At 45.7% G+C, this 18,724-nt stretch overlaps 1 protein-coding gene across 1 annotated transcript; it reads right to left on the minus strand.

Annotated features, from left to right (window-relative positions):
• Positions 1-2,259: 2,259 nt before the first annotated feature.
• On the minus strand, positions 2,260-18,431 carry MARVELD2 (MARVEL domain containing 2). Its single transcript, XM_038765928.1, has 6 exons — positions 17,229-18,431; positions 14,476-14,511; positions 9,392-9,540; positions 7,645-7,816; positions 5,188-5,238; positions 2,260-4,288 (listed from the first exon to the last, which is right to left on the minus strand). Exons 1-6 carry the CDS (start codon positions 18,366-18,368, stop codon positions 4,166-4,168), a joined length of 1,671 nt encoding a protein of 556 aa, XP_038621856.1. The 5' UTR covers positions 18,369-18,431; the 3' UTR covers positions 2,260-4,165.
• Between the last annotated feature and the right edge of the window lie 293 nt (positions 18,432-18,724).

An 18,724-nucleotide genomic window follows, 5' to 3' on the forward strand; every position in this document is an offset into this window, starting at 1 on the left:
ATAATAATAATGGTATTTGCTAAGCGCTTACTATGTGCCAAGCACTGTTCTAAGCGCTGGGGTAGATACAAGGTAATCAAGTTGTCCCACGTGGGGCTCACAGTCTTCACCCCCATTTTACAGATAACTGAGGCCCAGAGAAGTGAAGTGACTTGCCCAAGGTCACACAGCAGACATGTGGCAGAGCTGTAATTAGAACCCACTGCCTTCCGACTTAGAACACAGTAAGGGCTTCATAAATGCCATTATTATTATTATTATTAATAATAATAAATTGAAGCATGTGGTTTTGGCTCCAAACAATCAATCAATCAATTGTATTTATTGAGCGCTTACTGTGCGCAGAGCACTGTACTAAGCGCTTGGGAAGTACAACTTGGCAACACATAGAGACAGTCCCTACCCAACAGTGGGCTCACAGTCTAAAAACAGCACTTCCACCCTGAATGCTGTCGAAGAACTGAAAGTTTCTGGTTTTGCCTTCACAACTCGCCGTTCACTTTGTGCAGCCGGCTGACACTTTATTTTGGGGGGAGGAAACAGTCACGTTTCGACTCTCTTCAGGTACAGGGAAGTTTTTCTCCAAGACGTTTCTCACTAGAGGAATCACGCGATCTGGGGTTCCGAAATGCACGCCAGTGGTAAGGCCGAGTGACTCGGGAACCACCCGGGTGTGCGTTCGTGCGTGGTGAAGTCGTCGGGCAGTGACCGTCTTTGATTTCAGGGCACGTAACAGGGAGCGCTCCTTACCCGCGTCCAATCTGAAATGGCAACCCGGAGATGGGGGTCTCGCCCACTGGAAGTGCCAGCTTTGAGCTTCCCAACTCGGAGGTGAGACCCGCGCGGTCGGATGGCGAAGCAGTGTGGCTTAGTGGGCAGAGCCCAGGCCCGAGAGTCAGAAGGACTCGTCTGCTGTGGGACCTTGGACAAGTCACTTCACTTCTCTAAGCTTCCTCTGAGACTGTAAACTCACTGTGGGCAAGGAATATGTCTGTTTATTAATAATAATTCATTCAATCGTATTTATTGAGCGCTTACTGTGTGCAGAGCACTGGACTAAGCGCTTGGGAAGTCCAAGTTGGCAACATAGAGAGACGGTCCCTACCCAACAGTGGGCTCACGGTCTAGAAGGGGGATAGATGCTATCACATCTATCATTCATTCATTCAATTGTATTTATTGAGCACTTACTGTGTGCAGAGCACTGGACTAAGCGCTTGGGAAGTCCAAGTTGGCAACATATAGAGACGGTCCCTACCCAACAGTGGGCTCACAGTCTAGAAGGGGGATAGATGCTATCACATCTATCATTCATTCAATTGTATTTATTGAGCGCTTACTGTGTGCAGAGCACTGGACTAAGCGCTTGGGAAGTCCAAGTTGGCAACATATAGAGACGGTCCCTACCCAACAGTGGGCTCACGGTCTAGAAGGGGGATGGATGCTATCACATCTATCAATGAGCAACGTCCCTTGGCCACAGTTAAAGACCGCTCACCGTGCCTAATTCTTAAGTAAGGCACCCTTCGAGTTTATTTACCTTTATCCAGTCTGGTTTTTGCCCCATCAGAATGCAAGCTGTAACAAGCAGAAATGGCATTTGTTAAGCGCTTACTATGTGCAAAGCACTGTTCTAAGCGCTGGGGAGGATACAAGGTGAGCAGGTTGTCCCACAGGGGGCTCACAGTCTTCATCCCCATTTTACCGGTGAGGGAACTGAGGCACAGAGAAGTCAAGTGACTTGCCCAGAGTCACACAGCTGACAATCGGCGGAGCCGGGATTTGAACCCATGACCTCTGGCCCCCAAGCCCAGGCTCTTTCCACTGAGCCACGCTCCCTCTCTCTTGTTTATTGTTGTCTCCCAAGGGCTTAGTACAGTGCTCTGCACACAATAAGCGCTCAAAAAATACGACTGGATGAATCAATGTGCCTCAGTCACCTCATCTGTAAAATGGGGATTATTCATTCATTCAATTGTATTTATTGAGCACTTACTGCGTGCAGAGCACTGGACTAAGCGCTTGGGAAGTCCAAGTCGGCAACATATAGAGACAGTCCCTACCCAACAACGGGCTTACAGTCTAGAAGGGGGATTAAGATTGGGAACCCCATGTCCCCAACCCGATTAGCTTGTGTCAACCCCAGCACTTAGAACAGTACTTGACACATAGTAAGCACTTAACAAATACCACTATTACTATCATTATTATTATTATTAAGAAGCAAACAGCAGCGGAGGCTCCTCTTTGAGGTGAGAGTAATTTGCTCAAAGACCTCCCTGGTCAGTACGTTGGTCAGGAGTTGTCAGCTGAGGATCGCTTTTCTAGTTCAGACTGATACACTTTACTATTTCCAATGCCGCGGGAACATTTCTCCAGGCAGCATGCCACTTAAGCGGCATAAAACATAACCCTTTAATACACTGAAGTCCTGAAATGTAAACAAAACATTAACACTACAAAAACGCACAGTTCCCAGAGGTAAGTAGAGTATTTACAATTAGAGCAGGAGCAAGTTTAGCAACAGTAAATTTCCCTGAATGTTAAATTTGTACTATTTAACTACTCAGAACGCACCAACACATTTACAGTAATTATTACAGATAATTTGGTTGTTTCAGAAGGATGCGCTACCTAGGACAAAAAGACACGTTTTTCAGACCGTAATCTGCTGCTCTACCAAAAGCAATCATAATCAGTTCATCCTCTTGATTTCTTTGAATCCCAAATATACTGGGCAGGGACAGAACATTTCACTTTTCTGGAGAATATCCCCAACATCTATCCCCCCCAAATAAGCTACTAAGTCTCATCATTATTCAAATAATAGTCAGTCTTGTGGATGGCCAGTACGGAAGTGAAACTTTCTCAATAGTTACGGGTCATCCTCCCCGAAGCTGACTCCTTCCATTCTTTTTGTGACCTCAGGAACAGAATTGGTACAACAGGAGGAGTAGGAATCTGCAGCCAGAAGTGGCCTTAACAGATGGCAGGTATCGAGCAAAGGGGGCAATGTGGTCAGATGGCAGTACCAGGGGAGGCCAAGGGAAAGAAACCCATGTCTTAACCTTTCGATGTCTCAGTACCTCCAGTTGTAAAATGACTTCCTTCCCCATCTCAGGTGTATCGGCAGACTAGAGCTTCTGAGTCTTTAGGAAGAAAGGCACTAGAGAAGCCCAACGTCTGTGGTTACACTTGTGATCATAAGGGGAGGAGAAAGAACTAGTGTGTTAGAAGAAGCTCCGTCTGGCTGGGCGGTCACGGCCACCCCGTGCCGCGGTTGGCATGCTGAGGAAAGGGACGGGTCCCCTGCGACAGCCTGCTTAATAAAGGCGAAAGCCTTCCCCTGCCCGCTCAGAAGGCCAGCGAGCATAAAAAGAGGTGCCCGTCGGCTCTGAGGGGGATGCCTGGACTTGTCCGGGCCCGGCCGGGGATGGCTGATGAACGGTTTTCGTAATGAAGTTTGTCCCGCCGTCCTTCTCCCGGGAGATGGGGACGATGTGGGAACGGCCACAGATTCATCTTCTCCAAGGTGGATGAAGTCACGTGAGTGTAACTGGAAGAAGGGGAGCAAGAAGCAGCTGTCGTCCCTCAACGGTGTCTGCGTCTTCCTCCGAAATGAGGGCACCACTCCTAAATCCCCTTAACGCAGGCCCTATGCTACAACGCTTAGCCACAGTATAGGACAGGAGGAACACATATTTTGAAGAGGGGAACACAATACCTCGTCTGTAATTTCACCTGAAATGTACATGGGAAATAACAGGCGGTGGAGTTGAATCCAACCGTCGAAAAGGCACAATGGGCAGCTGAATTTTTTCGATGTGGTTCGCACTATATACACTCTTTTGATGTGAAATCATTCAAGCAGGACTTGAAAGGGAAGGGGAAACAGGGAAGTGGGATGGTGGGCCCTAGGCTTTCCCCTGGAGAAATCAGGCACAGATTTAATCCCCTAAATGGTTTGGTTTCAGGTTTCTGAGAAGAGGGGGACACCCTTCCACCCTGCTTCCTGCACAGCATACGAGTTAAGCTGTCCTTAAGCTTAACTTAAGGCAAGAAATCAGTTCCTTAGCGGGAGACTGACACTGAAGTGGCCGGAAATAAATATCAAACAAATGGTCCCGCAAAGGTTCTTTCCGAGAGAGGCCTTTCCGCCTGAGGTTTAGGAAAAGCCTTGTACGTTCCAATTCATAACCTTATCGTAGTCCTGAATTCTTTGTTTTATGTGTGAAAGCTTATTCTTCAGGTAGTCACAACGCTCCTTTTTTTCCAAGAATGTAGGATCCTGCAAGAAATAGCAAGTAAATCAAATATTTCACTGAAAAAAAACCAGCAGACCTTCTGGCTTCTTCTGACTGGGCATGGATATACTCAGGGTTCAAAATAGCTGGGATGCCTGTCAGGTGAGTCCAGAAGAAAACCCTTTTAGATGAGCCCTAAAGACCAAAGATGAGGACATTTAATCTGTGTGGAACCCATCCCTGTAAGACTCACAACCTGAGTGAGAAGCAGGGTGGCCCAGTGGCCAGAACACATGCCTGGGAGTCAGAAGGGCCCGGCTTCTAATCCTGGCTCTGCCGCATGTCTGCTGTGTGACCTTAGGCAAGTCGCTTACCTTTTCTGTGCCCCAGTTCCCTCATCTGCAAAATGGGGATTAAGTCTGTGAGCCCCATGTGGGACAGGAACTGTGTCCAACCGGATTATCTTTTATCTACCCCAGTGCTTAGAACAGTGCCTGCCACATAAAAAGCACTTAAATACCACTAAAAAAACCACCCCAAAACAAAAAAAGATCTCTTACAAAAAGGATGGATAGGCTGGAACGAAAAAAGGTTTTAGGATTTCTCTCTAGTCTCCACTCCACTGAGAGTTGAGGAAGGAATGAGAATCAGAAGCGCATGAGACACTCTGGTTCTTGCCGCAGATGAAGAGTTAACCTTGGGAAACAAGGTCAAATTCTATTCATTCACTTCAAGTGAAAATGAGGCTAGAAGAGAGACTGGGAAAGGGGATATGACTTCCTTAATTATTTGGGGCTTTAAGTAATTCAGAAATGGATTTTCCCTAGTGCTCAGAACCTAAATCCATCCCCAAATACCAGAATGAGCCCTGTGTGGCTTGGGGAATCACTAGTCAGAACCCGAATGACAGACTTGAGAGAAAAAAAATGTTAGGAGTACTCACATTCTTTTTCTTTTTAAATTCTTGAAGAATTTTTGCAATTCTTTCATGTTCCTAAAAACAAGATGTTTTACAATTTAATATACCAATTTGCTTCTCAGGTTTGAGACAATGCCCTCATTTCCCTTATTCACCCTCCTTTCTGCGTCACCTACGCACTCAGATATTATTATTATTATTATTACCCCTTGAACACTTGATATTCACCCCACCTCCATCTGCACAGTGCTTCTGTACACTTCCTTAGACTCTCCCATTTCCCCTATCTGTAGTGTACTTTAACGTCTGCCTCTCTTGGAGACTGTAAGCTCCTTGTGGACAGAGATCATGTCTGCCAACTCTACTGTACTGAAATCTCCCAGGTGCTCTGTGCATTGCCCTACGAGCACACAGTAAGCACTAAATAAATATGATTGATTGATTAATTAGAGAGGAAACATTTCCCCCAGTGAGACAAATTCTCTCCCTCCCCCCTCAAACTAAAATGAAAATCATACAATTTAGGGATCTGGTGTCTGAAAATTTTCCTTCAGGCAAATCCCCTTCTCTCCTTGCCAGCCTGACCCATCTCCATTCATTCATTCATTCATTCAATCGTATTTACTGAGCGCTTACTGTGTGCAGAGCACTGGACTAAGCGCTTGGGAAGTACAAGTCGGCAACATATAGAGACGGTCCCTACTCAACAACGGGCTCACAGTCTAGAAAGGGGAGAAAGACGACAAAACAAAACATGTGGACAGGTGTCAAGTCGTCAGAATAAACAGAAATAAAGCTAGATGCACATCATTAACAAAATCAATAGACTAGTAAATATGGACAAGTAAAATAGAGTAATAAATCTGTACATATATATGTATATATATATGTATGTACACATGTATATATGTATATGTATGTATACATGTTTGTATGTATTTATTACTGTATTTATTTATTTTACTTGTACATATTTATTCTACTTATTTTATTTCATTAATATGTTTTGTTTTGTTCTCTGTCTCCCCCTTCTAGACTGTGAGCCCACTGTTGGGTAGGGACTGTCTCTATATGTTGCCAACTTGTCCTTCCCAAGCGCTTAGTCCAGTGCTCTGCACACAGTAAGCGCTCAATAAATACAATTGAATGAATGAATGAATGAATGAATGAATATATACAGGTGCTGTAGGGAGGGGAAGGAGATAGGGCGGAGGGGGGGATGGTGAGGAGGAGAGGAAAAAGGGGGCTCCAGTTTTACACGCCTCCGGTTGTATACGCGGAGAAGGCAGCAGTCAAATCTAACCCGATTCTCTCGGCTGGGACTGACCGGCAGCTACAGCTCAGTAGCTACATGAAGCTCTTCCTCGCTTGCTATGAAGAAGTTAGGTGACGTAGAAGCCATTTGGCCTAGTGGATACAGCCCGAACCTGGGAGATGGCAGGACCTGGGTTCTAATCCCTGCTCCACCACTTGTCTGCTGTGTGGCCTTGGGCAAGTCGCTTCCCATCTCAGTTCCCTCATCTGGAAAATGGGAGTTACAGCTGAGAGCCCCATGTGGGACGTGGATTGGGTCCAACCTGATTAGCTCGTATCTATCCCACCGCTTAGTACAGTACCTGGCACATAGTAGGTGCTTAACAAATCCCATAAAAAAAGAGGGCGGGCAATGCGACAGGACATCTAGATGCTGCAGCCCAATAGCCACCAAAGCACATGTCCTGTCCCACTCTCTGTGCTGTACGACTCCACCCTGAAATGCAGCAGTTTTTACTCTTCAATTCCTGAGGATTAGCCACCCTGACTCTATGACAGGAAGTCAGTAAGTCAGTCTATCCCACCGCTTAGTACAGTACCTGGCACATAGTAAGTGCTTAACAAATCCCATAAAAAAAGGGGTGGGCAATGCGACAGGACATCTAGATGTTGCAGCCCAATAGCCACCAAAGCATATGTCCTGTCCCACTCTCTGTGCTGTACGACTCCACCCTGAAATGCAGCAGTTTTTACTCTTCAATTCCTGAGGATTAGCCACCGACTCTATGACAGGAAGTCAGTTTTGCAACAATACACTTACCTATGAGACAGCGCAGTTTATACTAAAAGGGTAGTAAAAGAATATTGAATTACTCAGGTATGTGGGGCTGGGTGAACTGCATTAGCCAACGAAACTGGGTGGCGGTGGGGGTAAAGGTTGGGTATTTATGTAAACAGCTGCACAAAATGCCAAGGGAATTTTTTATTCCCTCGCCATTGCCACAGTGGTTTGAACCTTGTTTTAAATGCCGTTCTCAAAGGGGTGACTGTTCAAGAAGCTGTCTGCCGTTCACTTATTGTCCCACAGACCGACTTAATGGGTGAAGGAGAAAAAATTTAATTTAGGAGGTGATGACCTGCAATGTGGACTTTAAGCTTAAGAAAGGAAACTGGGACTTCATTTTGGATCCATTTCTCCCGTTCACGCTCCATTCAATATTTATTTACCTGTCGATTTTCTGGGTGATGGGGCAATTTGCTCATCATGGCATCCAACTCATCAAATTTTCTTAGGACGGCCTGAACTTCAGCAGAGAGCTCTTTATATTCGGAAAATTGATCTTTGAACACAGCTTTATAACGCTCCCGCTCATCGTCGGTCTGAATCACAGGGTATTTTCTGAAAGGGAAAAAAATTACACTAGAGCTATGATTTACAACAGCTCTTACTCCGTCCACTCCTCCTCGACCTCTCAGCTACCTTTGACACTGTGGACCATCCCCTTCTCCTCAACACGTTATCCAACGTTGGCTTCACTGACTCTGTCCTCTCCTGGTTCTCCTCTTATGTCTCTGGCTGTTCATTCTCAGTCTCCTTCACGGGTGCCTCCCTCCCCTCCCCTAATTGTAGGGGTCCCTCAAAGTTCAGTTCTTGTTCCCCTTCTATTCTCCATCTACACACACTCCCTTGGAGAACTCATTCGCTCCCACAGCTTCAACTATCATCTCTATGTGGATGGCACCCAAATCTGCATCTCCTCCCCTGTTCTCTCTTCCTCCTTCGAGGCTCACGTCTCCTCCTGACTTTAGAACATCTCTACTTGGATGTCCTCCTGCCACCTAAAACTCAACATGTCCAAGACAGAGCTCCTTATCTTCCTTCCTAAACCCCGTCCTCTCCCAAACTTTCGCGACAGTGTGGATGGCACAGCCAAATTTCCCGTCTCACAAACCCGAAACCTTGGTGACATCCTTAATGATAATACTACTACTACTAATAATAGTATTTGTTAAGCACTTACTATGCTATGTAAAGCACTGTTCTAAGTGCTGGGGAGGTTACAGGGTGATCAGGTGGTCCCACGGGGGGCTCACAGTTTTAATCCCCATTTTACAGATGAGGTAACTGAGGTGCAGAGAAGTTAAGTGACTTGCCCAAAGTCACACAGCCGACAGTTGGCAGAGCTGGGATTTGAACCCATGACTTCTGACTCCAAAGCCCGGGCTCTTTCCACTGAGCCACGCTTAACTCTGTTCTCTCATTCACCCCACGTATCCAATCCACCACCACACCACTACCACATCAGTACAATTGCTCATCCTATTCCGACTGGATTACTGCAACAGCCTCCTTTCTGACCTCCCAACCTCCTGTCTCTCCCCTCTTCAGTCCACACTTCACTCTGCTGCCCGGATACTTTTTCCGCAGAAACGTAACCTCCCCCTTTCAAAGCCCTACTGAAGGCTCACCCCTCCAAGAGGCCTTCCCAGACTAAGCCCCCTTTTCCTCAGCTTCCCCTCCCCTCCGCATCGCCCTGACTCGCTCCCTTTGCTCAACTCCCCCCTGCCCCACAGCACTTGTGTGTATATGTGCATATCTATAATTCTGTTTATTTATACTGATGCCTGTTTACTTGCTTTGATGTCTGTCTCCCCACTTCTAGACTGTAAGCCCCGCATGGGCAGGGATTGTCTCTATTGCTGAACTGTACTTTCCGAGCGGTTAGAACAGTGCTCTGCACCAATAAATACGACTGAATGAATGAATGAATCTAATGAAACAAGCTGAAATGGGAAAATAGCTGCTCCTTTACAGCTGCGCAGCACTTCCTGAATGAGGAATTTCTAAACTTGGCGTTAAGGCTCGGAGCAGGGCCGTAGAGAAAATGAATTTGGACATAAAAGTGTAAGTGAAAACTAATGGACAACGTGTCACCTTTGGATGAAATGGCAAGATTCTTAGAAAGGTACTCACGCAACGTAATCTGGCATTATTATAGGTTTAGGAATATGACCGGACGGGATGTGTCCACTAAGGAGTTCGGGTTTCAAGTCCACGGCTTTCAACTCTCTGAAAGAAACTTCCTGGTCTCTTCGCCTGTCATCACCAGTGGCCATGTCATGCTTTGAATTAAAAGGGAAAAGAAACAAAAGAAACTGAGTTTCTTATCAGAAAGACTTTTCATTCTGTTCTCCTGTCCTTTTCAGAGCCTTAGAGATATTCTGAAAAGAGGAGGCTGGGGCTGGAGGGGGAGTAGAAAGATACGATCGTTCTCTCCCTCCCCAAGCCTCTCTTCCTGTACTCCTAGGGAAATAAGTCTTGTTCTTTTTTTATGCTGCTACGTCATCTTTGACCCACAGCGACTCCATGGCCATATCTCTCCCCAAATGCCCCACTCACCACCTGCAATTGTTCTGGTGGTATATCCATAGAGTTTTCTTGGTAAAGATATGATGATGATGGCATTTATTAAGCGCTTACTATGTGCAAAGCACTGTTTTAAGCGCTGGGGAGGTTACAAGGTGATCAGGTTGTCCCGCGGGAAGCTCACAGTCTTAATCCCCATTTTACAGATGAGGGAACTGAGGCACAGAGGAGCTAAGTGACTTGCCCAAAGTCACACAGCTGACAATTGGTGGAGCCGGGATTTGAACCTCTGACTGCAAAGCCCATGCTCTTTCCACTGAGCCACGCTGCTTTAATAATAATAACGTAATCATTATGGTATTTCTTATGAGCTTACTATATGCCAGGCATTGTACTAAGCGCTGGGGTGGATACAAGCACATGGGTTAGACACTGTCCCTGTCCCCTGTGGGGCTCACAGTCTCAATCCCCATTTTACAGATGAGGTAATTGAGGCCCAGAGAAGTTCATTCATTCATTCAATCAATCATATTAATTGAGCGCTTACTGTGTGCAGAGCACTGTACTAAGTGCTTGGGAAGTACAAGTTGGCAACATATAGAGACGGTCCCTACCCAACAGTGGGCTCACAGTCTAGAAGGGGGAGACAGAGAACAAAACAAAACATATTAACAAAATATAATAAATAGAATAAATATGTACATCATCATCATCAATCGTATTTATTGAGCGCTTACTGTGTGCACAGCACTGTACTAAGCGCTTGGGAAGTACAAGTTGGCAACATATAGAGACGGTCCCTACCCAACAGTGGGCTCACAGTCTAGAAGGGGGAGACAGAGAACAAAACCAAACATATTAACAAAATAAAATAAATAGAATATGTACAATGAAGTGAGACACGCTGCTTTTCAGAACACATGTGGAACATGGAAGACAGTCTGTTTTACTTCAACAGCTGCTTTATGGGGAGCCAAAGTGGGGGTGAGAGGGAGGGGCCCACAAGCAAGGCGATCAGAACGAAACAGCGAAAAGCCGATCTCCCCGAATGCGGTACGGATGTAGATGGCCGAGAGGCAACGATGGTGGCCACACCTACCGGGAATAGTTCTTATTAGCTTTCACTAAACTGTAAGTCAAAGTGGCAGACTCCAGGAGAGTAGCAAAAGGGACTGCTGCTGGCTGCAGTCACAAGCCAATATTTGTGTGCAGCGTGCAAGCAACTGGCCAACCTCACCTGCACCCAGACAGAGTGGTTCACCATCAGTGGTGTCATCTCTGAATACAAAGGTAAATTGTGTCTCTGTGCCATGGGCACTAAGCCAAAAGGTTGCTTTCAGCATTTGAATCACAGAGCTGGAAAAGACCTTATGGGATCATTCATTCATTCATTCAATCGTATTTATTGAGCGCTTACTGTGTGCAGAGCACTGTACGAAGCGCTTGGGAAGTACAAGTTGGCAACACAGAGAGACAGTCCCTACCCAACAGTGGGCTCACAGTCTAGAAGGGGCAGACAGAGAACAAAACATAGTAACAAAATAAAATAGAATAAATATGTACAATTAAAATAGTAATAAATACGTACAAGCATATATACATATATACAGGTACACATATACAGGTCCCTTAGGGGGCTCACAGTCTTCACCCCCATTTTCCAGACTGATCCAAGGTGGGTGGTAATACCTCAATGCCTATTTTAATTTGTACCACTGGGCATCAGCTATACATCTTTATTTCTGCATGGCATTTGGCACATTGGTGGTATCCAATAAGTATTACCATTATTTAATAATAATAATAATAGTGGCATCCGCTCAGCACCTACTATGTGCAAAGCACTCCAGCACAGACCCGGAGCAGACGGCTTAGTATCTAGAACGGGTTGAGGCCTATTCTTTCCTTACAGCTATCCGAGGACCTAAACTCCACCATCTTTCTTGGTAGTCGATTCCAGGGGTTGATGACCCAGTTGGCCAGGTTTTCCTTTCTCCCGTTGTATTAACAGTGTCAATTTTGGAATGCCCCCCGAGTACGGCGTCCCGTACCCAAGTAAGCAAGTCCAAGAGAAGCTTTTCATCCTAAATCCGGTTTATTTCCAGCCATTTCTGATAACATCCTGTTAAGGCTGCGTGCCGGATGCTGCTCTTTTCCTGAGGCCTCCAATTGCCCTGGATGCTACAGTAACTTGGAAGTGCAGGGAAGCACACACGCTCTTTTCAGTGCACTTTAGGGCACCAAAAAGCGGGCTTGGGAGTCAGAGGTCATGGGTTCTAATCCCGGCTCTGCCACATAATAATAATAATAATAATAATGATGGCATTTATTAAGCGCTTACTATGTGCAAAGCACTGTTCTAAGCGCAGGGGAGGTTACAAGGTGATCAGGTTGTCCCTCAGGGGGCTCACAGTCTTAATCCCCATTTTACAGATGAGGTACCTGAGGCCCAGAGAAGTTAAGTGACTTGCCCAAAGTCACACAGCTGACAATTGGCAGAGCTGGGATTTGAACCCATGACCCCTGACTCCAAAGCCCGTGCTCTTTTCCACTGAGCCACGCTGCTTCTCCAAGCTGTCTGCTGTGTGACCTTGGGCAAGTCACTTAACTTCTCTGAGCCTCAGTTACCTCATCTGTAAAATGGGGATTAAGACTGTGAGCCCCCCAGGGGACAACCTGATCACTTTGTATCCTCCCCAGTGCTTAGAACAGTGCTTTGCACATAGTAAGTGCTTAAAAAATGCCATATTATTATTACTATCTTTGCAGTAAATGAATGCCTCCTGGCCCTGGCATCTATTTTTTATTGATTCCCGGTGCGGGCAGGCACACAAACACCAGGAGAATTTACAGTTGGTCTGATTAGATTACTTACTCTTGAAAACCAAATGCACTAATCCGAAAAACGATCGGAGCCTAGTTCTCTGCTGTATCGAAGTCGCTTTCTGGTAACGCTATCCATTTGTCTATCTCCTGAGTTAAAAGGTGATACGGTTGATGAAGCCTACCCATGTGAACCAGAGTAGCCAAAGAGACCCATTAAAATCTAATTTTCTAGGTGCAACTAGGTTGTAGAAGCAGCTTGGCATAGTTGACAGAGTATGGTCCTGGGATTCAGAAGGTCATGGGTTCTAATCCCCGCTCCACCACTTGTCTGCTCTGTGTCTCTGGGCAAGTCACTTCACTTCTCTGTGCCTCAGTTACCTCAGATGTAAAATGACAATTCAGACCAGGAACTGTGTCCAACCCGATTTGTTTGTATCCACCCCAGCGCTTAGCACAGTGTCTGGCTGTAAGCGCTGAACAAATACCATAATTATTATTAGGTGGTTTGTCTGACACCATTTTCAACGCTTCCTTGTTAACAGAATCTTCCCGAAGCCCCTGCTCTACAAGAGTCTCACCAGTTCTAACAATTGCACACTGCTGCTACTGTTTTTGTTGTCGTCACTGTTGTCCTTTCTTGGCAGGCTACAGCTCTGCCACTGTGTTTGGGACTCTACTTGAGTCTTTGATTATATCCCCTCCGGCTTCAGCTCATGCTACAGCCGCTTTCTCCTCACGTGTACTGCCCACGCACTATCGCTTTCATGCTGGTGGACTGATTTGAGACCCAGGACCCCATTTTTACCATCCTGCTTGCTATGGACGTTGAGTTCGACCTGCAGACGATGCCGATGAAACGGCAGGTGAAGTCAGATGGGCCACCTATGGCAGGTCCAGACCGAAGACTGGACATCATGACCACTCCATGGCCCTTCACTAGGTACGCTGGAGGTCAGAGCTCCTTGCTGAAACGCATTCACCTATGGGTTTTGTTCTTAGCTAAAAATGGAGGCGAGAGGAAGAAAATTCAGTCCCAAGATCGCCTCCATAGGGAATCGCTCCATTCCTAGTCCCCTGAAGATGTGTTTCTAGACTCGGTTTGGGGGCTTGGGGAATATTCTGCCTAATTATGAGAGTTTTCAAGGAAAGTGGAATTACTTGCTTCTAGCCTCACAACATACCAAGAGGTGTAGAAGAGCAGAATGTATGAGTTCTTGATAAACAGATGGATAAACTGAGGCCTGATGAAGGGATGACTTTCCCTTTGGCCGGGTACTCCTGGACAAGTCCATTCAAGAAGCTGGGTTTCCCTGCCCGGTAACCAGTCTAGCCTTTTTTCCATAGCAAAATGATTTTCTGTCTAAATGCGTAAGAGTTCCACATGACAATTTACACCCATGAAACTGGGGAGAAAGAAGGAAGCGGGGTGGAGGTTGGGGAAGAGGACACGTAAATGGAAGGGCCCAAAGATGCCACTTATCGATGATTTAGCGGGGAACAAAACGTTGCAATCTTCTCATAAGGTGATGGAGATGGGCACAAAGCCAACCAAGAAAAACATGGGTTCATTTTGCTTAACCCTCTAATTCTTCACTAAACCAAACTCATGTGCTGAAATCCCTTCATTCCCCTCCCACATCTGCTTCCAGAAAAATAAATTTTGATTATTTCGAAGGCAAATCTTAACAGGTGAACTTTCCAAAGGGCTTTAGGAATAGGTAGGAAACAGATGAAAAGCCCCAAAATAAAGAGGTGGCAAGCAACACTACAGTTTAAAAATACTTCTCTAGTTCAAGGTATTTCTGTTGAACTTATTTCTACTCTCTAGAAAAAGGAGTACGATTAAAAACAAGAGATTTTCTTACCACAGTCCTTTTGGGCTGAAAAGATGGTGTATTCACCTAAAATCAAACGAGAGAGAGATTAATTTAGTTTTCAAAGAGACACACCAGAAAGCATTCTGTAAAATATTGTTCATCAGTCCCATTCAGAACCAACTTTTGATTATGCAGGGGCTGACTGTCTATTCTGTGGATTATACAACTTTCTGGTTTCTCTTCCTCCTTCCCCTTTATGGCCATTTCATTGTTTGCACCTCTGCTGAGGTCAGGGGTGGAGGGAGAAAATGGATGGATGAAACTCACAGTCAATTTTGCGGTTTTCTGTAGCCTTGATAACATGGGAAGAAATGGAAACAAATTGGCTAAAATGAGGTTTCTGAATTACCAGTGGTTTCCAATGATCTGGACTATCTCAGCCCTCTTACTACTTTGAATAATTGAAAGTTGGGTGGTAATTGCTTTAAAAGCCCAGTGGATTTTCCAGAAGGAAAAATTACAGGTCACACTAGATATTTACCTTTCAAACATGCTGTAATGTTATAAGAGATTTCATACCATTCACAAATGTAAGTCATTTCATCATTCATTCGTTCAATCGTATTTATTGAGCGCTTACTGTGTGCAGAGCACTGTACTAAGCGCTTTGCAAGGTAATCTGGCTGTCTCATGTGGGGCTCACAGGCTTCATCCCCATTTTACAGATGAGGTAACTGAAGCCCAGAGAAGTGAAGTGACTTGCCCAAATTCACACAGCTGACAAATGGCGGGGCCGGGATTAGAACCCACGACCTCTGACTCCCAAGCCCAAGTTATTTCCACTAAGCCAATGGATTACTATTAAAAAGCCTTATTACCAACAAGCTCTTGTTGCTGGAGGAGAAGGATACTGAAGAAGATTTGACAATTATCACAGTTATGAAGCAAATGTGAAAATTGTATAAACCTCTTTAGTCATTGGTTAACCTCCAAATATGTTCCTACAGGTTAATTTCACAAGAGGTTCAGTAACTTGTTCAAAACTTCTCAGCAAGACAGCGACAAAGAGGGATTAGAATTTAGAGTTCCTTATTTAATACACAAACAGAAATGTAAGAAATGTACTTGCATGTAAAGTGCTTTTGTAACTTTTTATGTAAAACATTTGGGTCAAATTTACTTTCAGAATAGTTACTAGAATTATAATCCAGTCCTATAACTTCTGTTTAATAAATAAAAAGCAACTTCTGAAGTTCCGCATGTAGATACAGCCCTAAACTGAAAGTCAATAAACACGTCACATGCATATTTATGACAAAAGTCACAAAATAGGATTTCATTTTCACTTAAAAGCAATGAAATTTTATCCACAATACAGAGCCTGTTGTACAAACCGACGGCAATATCTTGGTGTAAGATATTTTTTTCCTCAAACTAAATGTTAAGGTCCAAATTAAGATAAATTAGTTTTCAATGCTGCAGGAAATTCTATTAAATAAACTTCCTTAGAGATAGAACGAACAAAACAATGACTTGGTTCAGGGGAAAAATGGAGCTTACAAAAGTATTCACTAAACATTTTTTCATAATAAAACAGAATTTTCAACTCAAATGTAAGACTCGTAGCTCAGTGGAAAGAGCACGGGCTTTGGAGTCAGAGGTCATGGGTTCAAATCTCAGCTCCGCCACTTGTCAGCTGTGTGACTTTGGGCAAGTCACTTCACTTCTCTGGGCCTCAGTTACCTCATCTGGAAAATAGGGATTAAGTCTGTGAGCCCCATGTGGGGCTACTTGATTACTCTGTATCTACCCCAGTGCTTAGAACAGTGCTTGGCACATAGTAAGCGCTTAATAAATGCCATTATTAAATGTAAGGTTAATAGCCTGTTTTAGCACATAGGTTTAATTGGTATGTTTCATTAATCTGATAAGTCTTGCGAATGAAATAGCATCGCCCCGTCCCTGCTTTTAAAACTATATTTCTAATATCTAATATAATATTTTTAAATAGCTAATATAGATAAAATTAACACAAATCCAAACATTCAACAATGAATCTACGCATGCCTCGGAATGTAGAGCACTGATGTCTGTAAAAGAACTGCCTATAAAAGTCTCAGCTGCTCAATGCATAGTGAGTTATGGACATGGGACAGTGGTTTCACACAACCCAACTATTACATACGGCTAATCGGAGCAGAATTTAAACATGAACTTCTCAAATAGTTTGTAGCAAGCCTTATTTCTTCTAACACGAGAGAAAAATCCTTCATCAGGTCTCTAGCAAATTTAACATCCATCAGTCCTTCTGAAAGATGACGTGGGAATGAAAAACTCAGCTTTTCCTTAACCAAATTCATTTAAGAGACTGGGGGAAAGCCAGAACAATTCCCTTTGGTAAAGTTCAACCCCAGGAGTACCGTACTCTCCCAAGCCCTTAGCACAGTGCTCTACGCGCAGTAAGCACTCAAGAAATACGACCGAATGAATAAATACAATCGAATGAACGAATTACAGGCAAGGAACGCATTAATCCTGTACTTCAAACACTGGGGAACTGTAAAACTCTACGATTAAATACAATCGAATGAACGAATTACAGGCAAGATACGTATTAATCCTGTACTTCAAACACTGTGGAACTGTAAAACTCTAAGATTAAGTAGACGCCGAATGCCGTATCATCAGTGATGGGCTGAGTTTTTTGCCCTGCGTTTTTGAGGAACTGAACCGGCCAGACAGGAGGCAGCAGGAATGGAAAAAGGAGCAAAAAAGGACAGGGGATAGCTCTTCCCACTTACTTCTTGTCGGTCCGGATATTCTCTCTGCCTCCTGGCGGCTTCATGCCTCCAGAGTTTCAGGCAAATGATGGCACCGATGAGATAAACGATCATCGTGACGAACAGAAATATCATCGCTGCCGTCTGTCCTCCTTCCACCCGGCAAAACGCCGCGTTCACCGGGGTGTTGAATAACGGGTAATAGCAGAGCCCACCCCGGTTCGTGTCGTTGACGTAAACGATGGCCGCGGTCATGTACAGGATGAACAGGGCCACGTTGATTCCGAACTCCGTCAGGGGCCACCAGCTGGAATCGAGCAGGATGGTCCGGTAGTACATGGACATGCCCAGTACCAGCAGGATGAGGGTGGCGATCCACGCCAAACCAGCGACCACAAGCACAAAGGGGGTTTTCGGCCCACTGTAGTAGTAGCCTCCGTACATACTGCCCAGGCTGCCGGTCCCCATTCCGTAGGGCTGGGAGTAGCCGAACAAGTTGTACCACTCGTTATCCTTATGGACGTAGGCGGTGACGCAGGCGAAGACGCCCGCCCCTAAGAGCAGCTCCGTCACCCCCAGGATCCTCAGCAACCCTGCCCACGACTTCATGTAGGAGTACCTCAGGTGGTACTCTTCCACCTTCTCGCTGTAAGTCCTCGGGGTCTGCGTGTGACGTCCCAGAGACCCGTAGGGCTCTCGAGGAAGCATCGCCTCCCCTTCTTTCCGCGAACTGTAGGTTCCACCTGACCCTCCGTAGGGATCCTGATAGGAGTTGGGCCTCGTCGGAGAGGCTGGCGGAGAACACTCCACTCCGTCGGAAATGTACTTGATGTCAGAGCCCGGCGTGTCCCATCCCGGATCATTCCTCTTCCCTCTGAAGAAGTTCTTCCACGAGTCGGGAACGAACCGCCTCACGGGCTTGAGGTCCGGAGCCACGGCCGGCTCTTCGGCCTCGCCGGCGTAGAGCTCGGGGCCGAAGGGCGGCTGTAGAGGGAGAGGAGGGGGCGGCAGGGGATCCGAACTCACGGCCAGCTCGCCGCCTCGGAGGCTCTGAAGCGTTCTGACCGTCCCGTCCGGTGGAGGGGAGTCCACGGGCACCGCGTCGTACTCCCTGCCTCGGGGCCTGGGTCTCCTCTCGGCGGATTCGCCGTCGGACGACATTGGTGACCTTCACCCCTATTTCACAGATTTGAACAGTTACGCGCGTACGGGTACTGCTGCTCCCTCAGTTGAACTCACTTTATCCCGACGGAGGCCAAAAATGACGGCCCGGGTGTGTACTCACAATGAAGACTCCAAAGTTAGCCTACTCTGAGATTGGTAGTGCTTTACTGGCCTTTTCTGAGCCTTATCTCCCGACGCTTCTTAAACCTGGGATGTTAGGCATTCAGATTTATAAATGTAAAATAACGCAAGACCTAAACAGAAAGGTGAGTACATCCACTTCGCTTACAAGGCTGTGTTCTTGCAAAAATCTCAAATGAAGGAAAACTCCTGTGGTTTCAACGCTGCTCACC

Source organism: Tachyglossus aculeatus, chromosome 23 (assembly GCF_015852505.1).
Source record: "Tachyglossus aculeatus isolate mTacAcu1 chromosome 23, mTacAcu1.pri, whole genome shotgun sequence".
Taxonomy (NCBI): domain Eukaryota; kingdom Metazoa; phylum Chordata; class Mammalia; order Monotremata; family Tachyglossidae; genus Tachyglossus; species Tachyglossus aculeatus.